Here is a 17127-nt window from a genome sequence, read left to right as displayed (position 1 = left end):
TTTAGAGTTAGGCTCTTCTTACTATATACAGCTTACTTCGTGAGTCACATTTATAACATAGAAAAGAAGGGAATCAAGGGAGCTAGCAGCAGTAGCATAATCAGTAGCACGTAGATCATCTACTGGGCTGTGGACATGGACCCATGTGTATACGTAGGTGATATATCATGCTTTACTTCAGGACAACACTGGTTGCCGTAAAGAGCAACGGTGTGCTGGCTCCTGATTGGATTGCCCGGGTGATGTTTATCACCCTGACTTTGTGCATGGGAAGCCTGCGTACTTCGATGTTACTGTGCGTTGTCCATTACAGGAATCTTTGTTGGGTCGGTCTGCAGTTTCAGCAGGTGTGCTGCTAAGGGAGAAGAAGACCAGGATGCTCACCATGATGGCTTGTGCAGGCTGCTGGAGGTGTCTTTGTCCCCCTGGTGGTTGAGTGCTTGGGTTTGTGGTTTGCTGCTAGTCATCCTGTCTTGCAGGATATTGCTTTGAGGACAACCACCAGGAGTGGCATAATAACTGGAATTTCTCATAGCCTAGCATACCGCCGTCTGCTAGAGCAACTCTCTGTTTGTCTGTGGCACCACAATGCCCAGACATTTTTACATCTATTTAGCCTGTTGCCTGGCAGTCCTTTGTGGGAGTTGAACTATGTTTCATACTCCCACTCCTTGCAGTTTGGTCAGTAGTCTGCAGGGCTTTCTTCTTAAGCAGTGGCGGATTTAGGGGGGTTTCAAGGTTTCCACGGAAACCCCCTTTGAAAAATGATTGCGTAACAATTAAATGTTTTAATTATTGCGGCGTGCGCCTCGATCGAGATACTCTAATAGAACAGTCACAGTAGCAGGTATTTTATGTACTGTCAATAGGCTGTGACCTTTTTTTTTTTTTTTGGTCTCACCTTACCAAACCAGACAATGTAGTGCAAACTTTTGCGTATCTAATGTCAGTGTATATCTCCACCTTCTAAACTGGAAACTAGTCTCGCGTGGCCAGACCCTTTCCGCGCGGCCGCTTATAATCTCTAATCGATAAGCGGCCGCGCGGAAAGGGTCTGGCCACGCGAGATTAACTGGAAACCCCCTTTATAAATTCCTAGATCCGCTACTGTTAAGGCCCCTGTCCGGGGGTTTTGCTGTGTGTATGTTGGCAGTCCATGCGGTGTTTTTGTAGGTCTGTGTAGGCTCTGTAGGTTTAGCTGCATTTTGCCTTTTATAGATTACATTAGGTTTAACTTCTAGCCACAGATCGGGGAGGATGGGAGTGCCATTAGGGCCGGAATAAAAAAATTTTAAAATAAAAAAACAAAACAAAAAAAATTTAAAAAGTAACACATAGTCTGGCACCGCCCGCCCCATTCGCAAAAAGTACTTACTTTTTCAACCTTTCTCTGATCAAGGGTAAATAGTGGTCCCCAAATGGCATTACCGTATTCCAAGATGGGTCAAACTAGTGTGGTAAACAATTTAGACAACATACTCGAGTCAAGATATTCAAAAGATTTCTTGATCATGCCAAGTATTCGATTAGCTTTGGTTGTAACTTTAGCGGCATGATCATGAAACTTAAGCTTGTCATCAAAGAGAATTCCGAGATCATTGGGGGATGTAACTGTGTCAATAGGAGTTCCATTAATATAATAGAAGCCATGATGGTGAGCTGGGCCACAATGGAGATGTTTACATTTGGAGATGTTAAACTTCAATTGCCAGAGTTGTGGCCAGCTGTAAAGGCAATTTAAGTCATTCTGTAATGTAACGTAGTCTTCTTCGTTTCTTATCACATGAAAAATCTTTGTATCATCTGCAAACATGAACACAGGGCTAGACACAATTGATGGAATGTCATTAACAAACATAGTGAAAAGTAAAGGGCCTAACACAGGCACCACTGGAGACTGGAGAGGAACGAGACTTATATCCATTCAATACAACTTGCTGTTTTCTGTTAGATAAAAAATTCTTAATCCATTCTAAGAGATTGCCATGAATGTCAAAAGAAGTTAACTTTTGTAATAAACGTTGGTGTGGGACAGTATCAAACGCTTTTTGAAAATCTAAGTAGATTACATCAACACAATAACCATTATCCAAATGCTGAGTAAGGTAATCTAATACCTGCAATAACTGGGTAGAACATGATCTTCCCGGCATAAAGCCAAATTGATAAGGAGAAATTAGACTGTATGTAAATAGATGACTTAGTATGTGATCTTTAACTATAGACTCCATCATCTTACTGAAGATGGACATTAAACCCACTGGTCTGTAATTACTAGCAAGCTTCCGTGGACCTTTCTTATGAATTGGCATTACATTGCCACACTTCCAGTCCGTTGGTAAAATACCGCTACTATATGACTTGTTGAATATAATGGATAGTGGCACTGAAACAAATTCACTTACAGATTTAATTATGGATATAGGCCAACCATCTAGTCCAGCGGATTTGTTATTTTGCAAATTCATTAGTTTGTCATAGACAACTGCAGGGGTGATTTCAATAATAGAGTCAGATTGAGTCAATATTGGTTGCACATGATCCGGCGACATGGGATGGTGAAATGATTGCAGACAAAAATGAATCTGCATTGAAAAGTTTACAGATGTCTATGATATAATTGTACAAGGATTGTATGAAGTCCTCAGTGATTGGGATTATGCTAGTGCACATGAGACCAGCCAGAAAGTACAGTTTATCTGGGTAGGATTAGCTAATTCACTAGTTTAGATACCACACCCATAATATATTATTCTGTAATATACCCACACGTAGCTGTAGATAGTCATAGAATAGCTAGCCACGGTACAGTGTAAATGTATTGGTTAACAATTAATTTTGCTATAACCGGCACTGCATGGAAATTCATGCTGATATAATGACATGAAATCCTAGGCTGCTGGTTATAAATGTTGATGGTTGCATGATACGGTTCCATGGCTTGGAAGAATCTCACTCATTCTGGATTGCTCAACTTGACAGCCCTGGTACTGGCATGGAAAAACCCTGTTTTTTCCATGTGTTTTGCAATTTAATTCTGCATAGTAATCAGTTAGCTAAATAAGCACTTACTTCGGCAGATCTTAATTGGCAGGCGTTGCCACATAGAATGGTACTAAGTTTAGTGAATTTGTACTGTACTGCTTTTAAACCATGTTAAATTTCTGTATCAACACTTTAGTCTTGCATGGCCAGGCTGTTTGTTTCTCTTTCAGGTCTTTGTCATGGGTAGGGAAAAAAGGGTCTGGCCGGGTTCAAATCCCACTATAATCATTTGACTTACGTTACAAAGTACCGTATATAGCCAGAGATATGTATATATAAAATAAATATTTTGAGAGGCAAAATTTTCAAGGTTGAGCAATGCCAGCATCAATGTTACTTAATTTAAATTTGTCACAGATTTTCAAACAATCTCAAAATGTATTAGACTAGACTATAGTATGTTCACGTTGAGCTGAATCCTGAAAAACAGCTAAAAATTAAAAGTGGATTTTTTCTCAACAGAGTTAACATTTCAGCCAACCAGATGATTATTGGTAACAGCAAAGGTGTCAACAACAGACACATACGTTTTGGCTCCATTACAAGTTCGGGAAAGGACTGTAATGGACACTCTACTTATATGGCTTCCCCATAGGAAATGTATTGTGAAAATTTTGATTGGCCATAAATATTATGTCAAACATTTGAATAAAAAGATTTTGAAATATTTTTAGCGGGTCAAGCAGTACTACAAATGAGCCAAATTTCAAGATCATGTGTAATTGCATCCATGAATTATTTAATGTTTTTGAGGATTCAGCTCAACGTGAACATACTATATATGGATAAAATTTTTGCTGTTAGCTAACCCCCAAAACTTCAAACTGGAAATCAGTGAAAATTTTCTGCCTTGAAACTACTGATTACGAAGTGGATATTTAGCCGGTCAATCGTCACGGTGCAAATATTTATTTAGCCGGTCATTTATTGTATAAACATTAGGAATTTGACCGTATAGTTAAGAAACACAGTTGTAGGTTTAGAAAAAGTGCCCCTAGGATTAGGAACAGTGCCCTTAGGATTAGGAACAGCACTCCTAGGATTAGGAACAGTGCTCCTAGGATTAGGAACAGTGCTCTTAGGCCATTAGGAAAATGTGTAACTAGGATAGGGCATGGATATTTTAGTTGCAATTATCAACAGCCAAATAATTATTTAGGCTATGGTATGCAGTATTTATGGCACCATATGCTTAAATTCCATTGTAATAAAACTATCACAGTACAACAATAACTAAAAAGTCTGCTTACTTGTGAATCAGTAAAGGACTTATAGCTGACTCAATCATTGGTATAGATACCAAAGCAACTATAGACATTGATTAGTTTGTAGCTAAATGCATGTTTGCAATTCATGACTACTATTTGAAAATGCATCACATTTCTTTGCCATCTTGACTTTGGTATTATCTGGGTCAGTAGGGGGAGGGGGCAGTTATAGGGGGCCACCCTCTCCTTGATATTGTACTTAGGTCTTCTGAACCAACAGTTGTCACACTTTAAACTTCACTATACCAGAGTAAACTAAATAATCTGCTGTACCAGCCAGATGCATCTTGATAACGTGGAGTGGAGCATGCCTTAAATTGTTTAATTTGTGGTGTGTAATTGTCTGGAAAGTGTAATGAAAGCCACCACAGGTAACCAGGTACTTTGTAGCTAAAGTTACAGTACTCTGTTTTCTATATACTAAAAAATTCATATCAGAGTACACTATCACATCAGTACACTACACTATCACACCAGTACATCTGTAGTATTCTTTTATCTACATTTCACAGTGTATACAAATATACAAATATTGGTTTGGTATAATTGGTATTGGCTCTTTATGGTACAGATAAATTGGATCATCATGCTATACAAATAAAAAAAATCCTTATCAGTGCATCTCTACCATCCATAGCTGTGGACTGAAGAATTTGAAAAGGTTTTTTATGAATGCAAACAATTGTTAACTTGTGAAGTCATCCTAGTCCATTATGATACAAAACACAACATGAACCCTTAGCAAATTCACTACCAGAGAAGTATACCATGAAATGCCTATGTTTTTACCATGAAATGTCAGATTGTCCCCATGGAATGTACCATGAATTTTTCGTTGGCCATGAAATGCATGTTAGCATCAGATGGCACTGCACAGATTCCATGAGTGCAGTACCCATGAAATGTTTAATTTCATAGGTAAAACCATGGCAATTTTTCATGGGTATTTCATATATCGTATCTGGTAGTGAAACCTGAAAAAATTACAGGCAAATAGAGAAGGAGGCATTAGCACTTGTCTTTGATATAAAAATCCTGTTTGGTCATTCTTTTATCATGCCATGATGGTCACTGACCACAAACCAATCCTCAATGTGAAAACAGCCATATCTTCTGTGGCAGCAGCTCTTTAATGATGGGCATTGTTTTTGTCAGCATATCAATCGACATTGAGTTTAAAAGCAGTAAACAGCACACAAATGCTCATGGTTTATCAAAATTTCCTGTCTGAGGAAGTGCAGCACTTAAAGAACCTGTATCTGTGTTTCCGCTTTTATTGTAGATGAGCTACCAGTGACTGCATCAGAAACAGCAGTTGAAACTAGTAAAGATGACACATTGGCAACAGTGTATCAGTATGTCATGGAAAGGTGACCTGGTAATCCTGTGCATGAAAAACTGAAGCCCTTTTACCAATGCAAAGACCACCTTTCTACAGACCAGGGTCACACCCTTGTTTCTGTTGGCTTACATACTGTACGTCTTCATCGCTTTTCTTGTGGCCCTAAAACTGCCATTTCCATGGCTGTTGCTAAGGTTATCACCTCTTCCAATGTCAAGCACTTTTCAGACAACAGGTGCTGTTGCATCTCAGACCACACATGAAGCGGCCTTGCAAGGTCTGCTCCAGCAATGCTCCAATATCACAGGACTGTGCCAACTTTCATAGTCCACTGAGAAATAATTTATAGACTCCCCAGTGTGTTGGTCTCTCTCGTGAAAAGCAAATGCTCCATGGTTTGGGCTTGTAATGCTGCACCAACAAAGTCTTTAATTGTCTCAACTCACAAGCAGCTGGTAACCTTGGCACTGTTAAGTTTTTCAGCACTGACTATGTCTTGAAGCCGATACAACTGATGAGGAGGTAAGCCACTACTTTTCTGTTGTTTTTCACTATTTGTATTTCAAAAAAAAAAAAAACAGTTGCAATCTGTCAAAATACTCTTCAATATCATCTGCTTTGTCATAAGTTTCAAAATGGGCTATGGTGTTCACCATGCTCGTTTCCAGTGTAGAGGGTTCAGCTTGTGTCATTACACAGTCATCAATTGTTGCAGGATGACATGCACTGTAAGGAGGCACAATACATTACATGGTGCTTTGTGCATGTGAAAGCTCCTTAAAGCTTGAGATCATCTTTTCTTTCAAGAAGGGTTGCACAATTGTTTGGATAGTGGTCCTCAAGATGATGATACCTCACTTATTCTGGGTGCTCACAATTTCAGTGCTATGATCAGGGCAAGCATTACAAAAATGGTGAAGAACATTGGATGGTCAACAATGAAGTAAGGAAAGGATAACTTGTGCTTTCAACATAGTTAATGATGAATCAAAGGATGGATAATTTGCACTTACGTAGTAATGTTTTCAAAGAAGTTAAAACATGGCAGCAGCAGGTTTGCCTGATATGTACACCCAATGCCCAAGAGCGTACTGCACTCGAGGGAAAAGTGTACATATCAGGCAAATCCCTAGCACATCCATGTTACCAACTGTTATGTAGCACTTCCTAGTAAGCTGACTTCCTTACTACACATAGTTTGCAAAATTTGTAAAATCTATACAGTTGATTTTTGTTTCAAGTGTGGGATAAGAAAGTGGTATGACCTGAGTGGACCCCATAAGAATGGAGAAAAATGTGTAGAACTTGCTGAAGTGTGTCTCTCATGACAAAGAGTGAAATCTGAAGTAAACTGTAGTGCGGTAGTTTACTGAGACAGGTTTTGTTGTCGTGATATTGATGTAAAGAAACTATAAGATAATGGAACACGTGACACATGGCTAGAAAGTAGTGGATCTAGTTTTGATGTTCTATTGAATATCAAAAAATAAGCATGTGAGTGTTGTGTCAGTTTGTATTTTCTTTCTAATGCGTACTTCGCTAGTAGAGCAGTACAATGACTGAAGTGTGTGCTGTTTATTGATCAGTGAAGTCTGTTTAAATGGAATACAGTGATTGTGAAACTGTACGGCTAAACAGTGTTTATTCAGATTTGTACAGTGTTTTAAAACTTTGTATCCCACAATTATAACTGTATTATGCATGGCTATTTTAGGCTTGTAAAACATTTACATAGTAAAGGACAAGTGATGCAGCATGTTGGATAAACTTTAAAAGGGTCTGGAATTTGTACAGTATACGTAGCTGCATTCCAATGAAGTTGTAGCATGGCAACTGCAGAAAGGGGATGGGTAGGTTAGATGGAGCAGCATAGGGTTAAATGAAGTTCTCTCTGGTTGCAGACTAGTACAGACTGCTGTAATTTGAAGGTTGTTGGTGAACAGCATGACTAAGGAACCAGAGGAAGTTGTAGGTTGATGGCATGAACATCTTAAAAATTCATTGAATATTCAGAGTGTTTATGTAGGGTGTTATGGCTGTTAGCCTGTTGCCACCATTGCTTCACCTCCTGTATACTAATGAGAAGCCTGAGGTTACTTTATAACATGTCCAGGAACATCTGCAGGTGGGGTTGCTCCCTGACTCTCAGTACTAGTGTGTGATTTCCACAAGGTAGAGGATGCACTGATACGATCTTTGCTGCTAGAAAACTGATGGAAAAAGACCCAGAAGCGTGGTGATCACCTGTCCAATTGTTTTTTTTATTGATCTGAAGAAGGCATACAACTCTGTACCTAGGGATTTAGGAATGCATAGTTGACAATTTTGAAAAGCGTGGCACCTTCAACATCTCTTCTATGGAAAGCACTGGAAAGTTTACAGCAGCACTGGACATGTGTGTTTAAATCAGTTGGAAGAAGCTTTGTTCAAGGAGCAGGTCAGTCTGAATTCATCCCAAAACCAAAGGTATGGCTATGGGGGCTAACATTGGTGATGATGATGTTAGGGGGTGAAATAGAGATAATGACTGAATTTTCTTACCTGCATGGGACAGCGTCTTTGTAATGAAGGAGAAGGTATTGGTGAGGTGGCATGTCGAATTGTTAAGACCTCCAAAGTTTTAGGCAATTTGCAAGATTACATTTTTACTTACATTAAATGGAATGTATATAAGGCTTTATTTTACAGAAACTTGAATGATATAGGCTCCTGATGTAAGGAGTCTTACCACCTTTCACAACCAATCTGTCTGAACTATTTTGGGTGTATCTTGATACCAACAGTGGAGAGAGCATATCACTACCAAGAATTTTGTCAGGGGCGTTTGGAATGCAGTGGCCAATTGCTGACTTTATCATGGAGAGGAGCCTTCAATGATTGGTTCACTTTGGATGCATAGGTGATGATACTGCAGGCTGCAGCTACTGTTTGGAATAAGTGGCCTCTTGGAGTGATGAGGATGTTTTCCAATCTGAAGGCCATCATCAATATTGATGATCACTGGTATGGTCTTTGCCAAGATAGGACTAAGTGGACTAAATTACATAATGTGCAAGTGTATGTGAAGTGCCTCATGATCAGGCTAGAAAACAGAACACCTGTCCTGGAAATTCTCTCCCACAAGGAATTTCCTGAAAAGCTTTTCAGAAAATTGGTGCCTATTGTGGAAACAATAGCTTGTCACTGGCCCTTAATATAGGACCCTGCTATTGCTAAACTTGACTTCAGTGGATGGCATCACGAGATCAAGAGGAGTGTGCATGTGTGGATATTGAGTGTTAGTGTTCATTTAAAATTTCTGGGGAAAATGCTGCAACGTTTTAAGTGATGTTTTATATTGTTGATGCATCGGGGCATATTTGAATGATTCAGAACTACTTTTGAAATGGCTTACAATACACACATAACAATTACGTATATTGGTATATACCTTGAATCATAGTGCTGGGTCAAGGAACTGAAAGTCATTGGGTACGGCTGGCTGATATTTTAGAATTATTCAATGAACACACACACACACACATATATGCCATATATAGACTGTATACTTTATATAACTAAAATAACTCCTTTTATCTATTTGTATGTATCCATTTTCCAGTTGCACTCATTTGCAACCTTTTGCTCAGACCAACTGTGAAGGCTTCATCTCCCATCCCATTTATTATAGTATGATATTTTTATTGTCACAGGTAAAGCAAACTCTGAACACTTCAATTTTCATCATGAGTTACAGTATGAATGATTTTAGATCTCAAAGTAAGTTTAGTATACTGTCATAATTCAGCAACTATGCATATAGCACATGTAAAAACATAATATGAGTCACAAATTATACGTTACAGAAAAGTTATACATATTCATGCAGTTGATGGATATGAAATCCCATTGTTTAATATGTAAAAACTAGGATGCTGTTTATTAGCCACTTACATTGGTAGGTACTGTATTTCCCAGTTAACTTTTTAAAACCCTAGCTATTTTGAGGTCACTCAGCCTCTGTTTACAGTTTGACTGTAGCTACAACTGATCACTTTGTAATATTTTTGGAAGTATTCATAAAATGTTGTAATCAGGTTGACAAAAGTATGTCTATTGTATTTATTCTTAGATTGATGAGAAGGGCCCTATCCTCCATTATTTACTATATAAAAGCTAATACTCCACATGAGTACCTACGTATCATGTAACTTTATTTCTCAAGGTGGATCCTAGTTGATAACTTTTTACTAACAAGTGGTTAGGTTTTGTTCAGTGTGTGTTTTGCTATACTATATTAATAACTATGTGATTTTCTTACTTACACATGTAGGTCTCACAAAGCCTGCTTTAAAAGATTTGTGCAATTTTGTCACTCTCGAATATGGTGTTCACTGGAAGAAGATAGGTACTTTTCTACAATTACACAAAGGTGTTCTTGACATGATAGAAAAAGACTACCACAAAACTGAGGATTGCTGCAATAACATGTGGCAAGAATGGCTTGACAATGATAAAAATGCATCATGGGGAAAACTTTTTGAGGTCATTGATTCGTGTACAAAATTCCATTACAATAGCTTGAAAGATAACTTTTCGGTGGTGTTGCATGATACCAAAGAGCTACTACAAGAATTTTATCAAAAAGATCGATATAAAAATTCCAAGGATGATTGGCCTCATTACCAACCTGAAAATTATGTTAACGTAGCACTTATTCACCACAAGGAAAAGTGTACTAAAGGTTCACTAGTAGTTTCAATTCAAAAAAGAATGTATAAGGGTGAGATAACCCTAGACAGACGGTGCAAGTCAGGCAGTGATGATGAACCCAATCTATTAAACCAATCACCAGAGTATGGGCAATTTAAAAGCTACAAGTACACAAGAAATCTATTGGATGTATTTTCATTAGTTGAAATGAAAAAAGGAAAACTAAATGGTTCTTATGTGGTGCTTATTGAAGGAGCACCTGGTATTGGTAAAACCATTTTATCAAAAGAAATCACTTTTCAATGGGCTACTGAGAGCCTCTTTAAAGGTAATCTTTTGTTCATGCTTTGTTTACGTAATTCCAGCATTCAAAATATTGCATCATTCTCTGATCTTGCCAAGTATATTACATACTCCCATGCATGTCAACAAACCGCCAGTAAAGTTGATGTCTTTGCAAACTATCTTGAGCATTCACAAGGCAAAGAAATAACAATTTTACTTGATGGATATGATGAATTTCCTGAAAAGCTGAGAAATGAATCATTTGTTGCTGATATAATCAATAGACGTGTTTTGCCATTTTGCAGTTTAATCATAACATCACGACCAACAGCATCAGCACATCTTCATAGAAGTGCAGACCGCAGAGTAGAAATTTTAGGCTTCACTGATGAGGATAGGAAGCAGTACATACAGTGTGCATTGCATGATAGTCCAGAGGAAATTGAAAAAGTAACTGCATATTTAAAAGAAAATCCATTTATCAATACTTTGTGCTACATACCGTTAAACATGAGCATACTTATTTGCATTTTAAAGGAATCAGATGGTTGTAGGATGCCAAAAAATCAAACGGAGATCAATAATCAGTTTATTTGTATGACAATTGCACGACATTTAATGAGGGAGAAAAATTTAACTTTGGACATTAAGTCATTTTCAGAATTGCCTAGTCCTTATAACAAGCTGTTGGCTGAATTATCTAAACTAGCATTTGTTCTGCTTGGTAAGGACAAAGCTGCTTTTTGCTCTTCAGATATCGAAGACTGCTGTCCGAAGTCGAAATTACTTAGGGACTGCATAAACGGTATGGGCTTGTTACAAACAATAGAATATTTCAATTTTACAAATCTCACTAAACAAACATCTTTCAATTTCTTACATTTTTCAATGCAAGAATTTTTGGCTGCTTTTTACATAACTTCATTATCAGTACATGAACAGATAGAACAAATGAAAGAAAACTTTTGGAGCAGTAAATTCTTGAACATGTGGGTCATGTACGTTGGGTTGACTGGTGGCAACTCCTCAGCTTTGAAACACTTTCTAGCTGGTAAACGGTATACATGGATGAGCAAACTAGTTGGAACAAAAGGGATAGCTTGGAATGAATATGATGATAAAGTTAAGTATCTTTTCTTGTTCCACTGCTTTTTGGAAGCCGGTAATGATCAAATGTGTCAGAAAGTTGCAGCTGGTAACTTGTTGGAGGACAAAATTATTGATCTTAGTTATACCACCCTTTTACGCACTCACATGCACACCTTAGGGTTCTTTATAACAAGATCAGCTACAAAGCAATGGTATAAACTAAATTTATCAAAGTGTTCAATAAGGGACACTGGTTGTGAGGTACTATCAACAATGATTTCCAATGCTTGGGTGAATTTTGAATGTTTGGATCTTTCTTGTAATCAGCTGATGCCATCTTCTCTTCGAGCAGTTTGCAACTTGGTGAAGCATTTCAAACTGCAGAAATTAAAACTTTCAAATAACAATTTGACTGATGCAGATTTCAGCAGATCATTTTTCTCCTTTGCATTGCATGAAAATGAATTTGCTTTAAAGAAACCATTGTCTGTAAAAGTTAGGACACATTTAAAATATTCTACTGATGTTTATTTGATTAAGCTCAACCTAAGCAAAACAAAATTTCTAAGTGATTTCAATTTCATTGACAGACTTCATATATGGAACACAAAACTTCAAAACAGTAATATAAATGAAATCGCCAATTCCCAAAACATCAAGAAAATTGCAGTATTTCAGTCTGGACTAACAGACATCGAATGTGACGAAACATTCTCATTGCTGAAAAGTTTTCATGATCATGACAGAATAGCTATTATATTGTTATCCAAAACTAAGATGATTGGGTACAATAGTGATGCAGAGCAACTGACTCAAATTCTGCAACAGAAAACTCTAATGATGACAGTTATTCAGCTAACCAAGTGCTCACTCACTACTGAAACACTGAACCAAATAGGGACAACTATTGTTACTAGCAATGATGGACAATGGACTCTTATTGACTTATCTGAATGTGCCATCAAAGATAGTGGATTTAAGGCACTTTTTGATCCAATTTTTTCTAGGCATTTTGTGGTTTACATTAAAACTTTGAATTTTTCTAAGAATATTTCAACAACTGCAATTATACCAATGTTGGTTGAGTCTCTTCAGTGTTGTGTAATAGAGGAACTGATAGTGTCTGTTGATGATGCTGCTCTTTGTAACACCATTGCTGCAACAGATTTTGAGAATAAAGTTCTGAATTGGAAGTCAAAAATTCCTTTAGTTATCAAAAACAGCCTTACTGACAAGGAATTTCAAAATAGGTTTACTAGTATCTACTTGATAAACCACACCATAGATCACCATACTTTTAAAAACATTGAGATTTTTCTGCACGAACAGAAGAAAACAACTATACACAATCTTTGCATACTACAGAGCAATCTATCAGCAAATGACCTTCAAAGGTTGATATCAATGTTGCATCCAAGATCTGTTCACATAAACAAATGTAATTTACTAGAAAATGATGCAATACGCCTTACAAATGTACTTGAAAGGACAAGAATTCTGAAGTATTTACTGTGTACTGAAACTCAGTTGTTTTGCCATGGTATTGATGTCCAAGATGTGATTAACGCTTTACAATACAATCCATCACTTAATTTTCTCCAGCTAAACAATTGTTGCATTTCACCTTCCCACACCTATCAATTAGGATGTGACCTAGCTAGCTTTTCTAAGCACTGGGAAGTGATTGACTTTTCAGGTTGTAAGGTGGAAGATCATGGCATTAAACTACTTTATGATTGCTTTTCAATGGAATCTAACAAACATCCAATCAAAGTCGATTCATTTAATCTTTCTGACAATAATTTAACAAATGTATCAGCAAAAAAGATTAGTGACTTTGCGTCTTTATTACACGTCAGACAATTAAATATATCCTACAACAGCTTGAATGACTGCAAAGTAGCCAATGCATTTGCAAGCAGTACAAAATTTGCAGTGCACTCCAGTGATCCATCAGTTACAAAAATAATCAATAACGATCATATCACCATTGTGATAAACAAGAGTACGAACATCAGTAAACTTTTTCTGTCACTCTTACATGTTCCCTGCAGCAGTGTTTATTTTGTAATGGTAAATTGTGACATCAACAAGCAGGTGATTTCTGAATTGTGCATTTGCAAACAGAAGATGATGTCAAAAGTTTACCTGTCTTATCAAAATATGCAGTTGTCCCAAGTCAAACCAATTGTTAAAATGTCAAAGGAAATTGCACAAATCAAATTGCATGTAAACGGGTTTAAGAGTCAGTCTAATGTCAACGATATAGCTAATGGATTCAACTGTGACAATATACTCACATTTTCAACAAAGCCCTCATTGCTGAAGGTCAGTGAAACCACTCATCAGTCTGTGCAGATAGTAACATCAAATACAGAAGACAATACTGAAATGAAAGTTCATTGTTGCAAAGGTGATCATTTACTGACTATCTGTCTACAAATAACTGAAGAAGCTAAAACAGAAACAACCAAGATGACACAACTAGCAATTCACAATGTTAACATTGACAGTGCAATGATCAATGAAATAAATGCTCTAGCAAAAACAAACTATCAGTTAGAACGTGTGGCATTTTCCAACAATAACTTACATGATGAAGGAATGGAAAAGATTACAAAATCACTAAGAAATCTTCCATTAAATAGCATTACAATAAATAATTCTACAATTACTGATACGGTCGCTGAACATATAGCAGTCACTGTTGCTGATCCTGATTTACAATCATCAGATGCAGAGCAGATATACAGCAACATCACTTGCATTAATAAGAGTATGCCCCTGTTAACACACCTTAATTTAAGTTCCAATTTCATTACTGACAAGGCAGCAGAAATATTAGCAAACGCCATTATGAAGAACACAATTTTACATCATCTGGACTTATCAAATTGTAAACTACAAAAACAAGGATTATTGTGTATATCTCAATCACTAATACACCTATCATCATTAAGATTTCTTGCATTAAATTGTAACACAATTCCAAACGAAATTGCTACTCAATTGGCTATAGCTATTTCCAAGATTACCAAGCTAGAAAACATTGGGTTACAAAATTGCAGATTACAAGAGAATGGAGCCCTTGTAATTTTTGCTAGTATGAGGAACAAAAAGTGCATACAGACTCTAGATGTAAGTTGTAACAAAATAACAGAAAGAGGTGCTACTCAGTTATCTTCTACCTTGCGCACAATTGCAAATATATTAACACATATCAAAATTGGCAACTGCATAGTAAGGCCAGCTAGTTTTGCAGAAATTATTAACTCGTTGCAGTTCACTACATCACTGGTATGCCTTGACGTCAGCTCAAACACAGTAAGCATTAGTGTAGCCCACAAGTTGTCATCTCTTATTGATCAGAACTGTAAACTGGAAATCCTAAATGTTGCTAATTGTGCTCTACAGCGTGAGACTTTTTTAATGATCATGAAAGTCATTGAAACAGCCAGGAGCATCCAGCGTCTCAATATCAGTGGCAACTTCATATCTGGAGATATAGCAAGGTCCCTTGGTATGTTTATTGCCAACAACAATGCATTAAGCCATTTAGAGCTATCAGATTGTCACATGCATAAAGAAGAGTTAACAACAGTACTTGAAAAAGTGCAGTGTTTGTCATATCTTGATTTAAGTTTTAATAAGATATCAGATGAAGTAGCTAACAAACTGGCTATGGCCTTAAAGAACAATGTCACATTAGAGTTTCTGAGTTTAGCACATTGTCATCTACAAGAAATAGGAATGAACGACATAACACAAGCTTTGAGTAACAATACCAGCTTAAAAACATTAAATTTGGCTAACCACACCATAGAAAGCCAAGCAGCAAAACATTTATCATACCTAATTATCACCAATGCTTTTCTCCATGACCTTGATTTAAGCCACTGCAGTTTTAGTGATGAAGGATATGATGTAATTACTAATGTATTACAGGTGAACCAACAGCTACGTCTGAAAATTCATAATTGTAAACAAGAACTCAAAAACATTGTTGCATCATTTAAAAATAATGTTCCACTGATGAGACATGTAAATCTAGAAAACATTAATATTGCCAGCAAAACTGCAAGTAGGATTGCCCCATTACTAAAATTTGGGTCAACACTGGCTTCCTTAAATCTCAGCAATTGCAATTTGAAAACTGCAGGAATTTTAAGCATCACTGATACCTTGTCAAAAATGACATCTTTAAAAGTGTTGGATCTTAGCAATAACCCTGTTATTGATCAACCTGCAGATGGAATAGCCATAGCTAATGGAATTGCTAGTGTTATTGCTAGTAACTTTCAGTTGGAGTATCTGAATCTGTCAGGTTGTAAACTATCACAAACAGGAATGATAGAGATTCTCCGGGCTGTTAAGAATTTAATAAAGTTAAATTATCTTTCTCTAAAATCAAACAGTTTTAATGACAGAGTAGCTGATAGTGTGGCTGGTTGTCTGAAAAACAAGAAGATAATGCAACACTTGGATCTTTCATACATCCTGGACTCAGAGATTTTAATCATTGCAAATTCCCTTAATTCAATCACATCTCTTGAACACCTAGGACTGGAATTCAGCAATATCACCAATGAAGCTGCCAATTTGATAGCAAGTGTTATTACAAGTAATAATACATTGCAACGCTTAAATGTGTCAAACTGCAATTTGCAAGAGGAAGGAATTATCATGATATCAAAGGCATTAGGCAAAAACAATTCCATTAACAAATTACTAATGAACTCCAATTCTATAAATGATACAGCGGCCTGTGAATTAGCAATTACCATAGCCAAAAATTCATCATTAGAATCACTAGGATTATCTGACTGTGAGCTGGAAGAGATAGGATTGATGCACATTACAAAGGCCTTAAAATATACTCTATTAAAAGAACTTGACTTAAGTTGTAACATAGTAAGCAATGAAGTGGCTAGATACATATCAGATCTTTGTGACAGTGTGGTATTGAAATATCTCAACCTAAGTCACTGTGGTATGCTGGGTGCTGGAATTTCTATGATACGTGATACTGTGCAAGATTTAGCTATGTTGAATTTTGATAGTATGATGCTATATGGAAGAAGTAGTAGTTTTACATAGCATTAAAATTTGTGTTACGTTTGTATGTTTGTGTACACTGTTAATACATATAATTATGTTTTCCCCATTGCACAGAAGCAGCATATATACTTAATAATAATAACAATGTATTATGTTTGATGTACATACCTCTGGAGTGAAGCATTGTTGTACATATCTAAATCATATGTGTGATTGTGTATACATTGGTTGTTACTTAGTTAGTTAGTTAGTTACAAGTGTGTGTGTGTGTATGTATGCAATTTAGCTTGAAATTTATTTACTGACTCTTGATTAACCAAATTTCTTGGTAGAGTGTTCCAGAGTTTG

At 36.8% G+C, this 17127-nt stretch overlaps 1 protein-coding gene across 3 annotated transcripts in view; it reads left to right on the top strand.

Annotated features, from left to right (window-relative positions):
- Window positions 1–17084, top strand: part of LOC136256648 (uncharacterized) — a 30645-nt gene extending 13561 nt beyond the window's left edge. For all 3 annotated transcript variants that reach the window (XM_066049623.1, XM_066049624.1, XM_066049625.1), the window contains 2 exons: window positions 9348–9414; window positions 9968–17084. In XM_066049623.1, the coding sequence (XP_065905695.1) occupies window positions 9348–9414; window positions 9968–16818 (6918 nt within the window). In that variant the 3' untranslated portion in view covers window positions 16819–17084. The remainder of the gene's footprint in view (window positions 1–9347; window positions 9415–9967) is intronic.
- The last annotated feature ends 43 nt before the right edge of the window (window positions 17085–17127 follow it).

The sequence above is a fragment of the Dysidea avara genome, chromosome 5 (assembly GCF_963678975.1).
Source record: "Dysidea avara chromosome 5, odDysAvar1.4, whole genome shotgun sequence".
Taxonomy (NCBI): domain Eukaryota; kingdom Metazoa; phylum Porifera; class Demospongiae; order Dictyoceratida; family Dysideidae; genus Dysidea; species Dysidea avara.
This window is presented reverse-complemented; position numbering and strand designations above follow the sequence as displayed.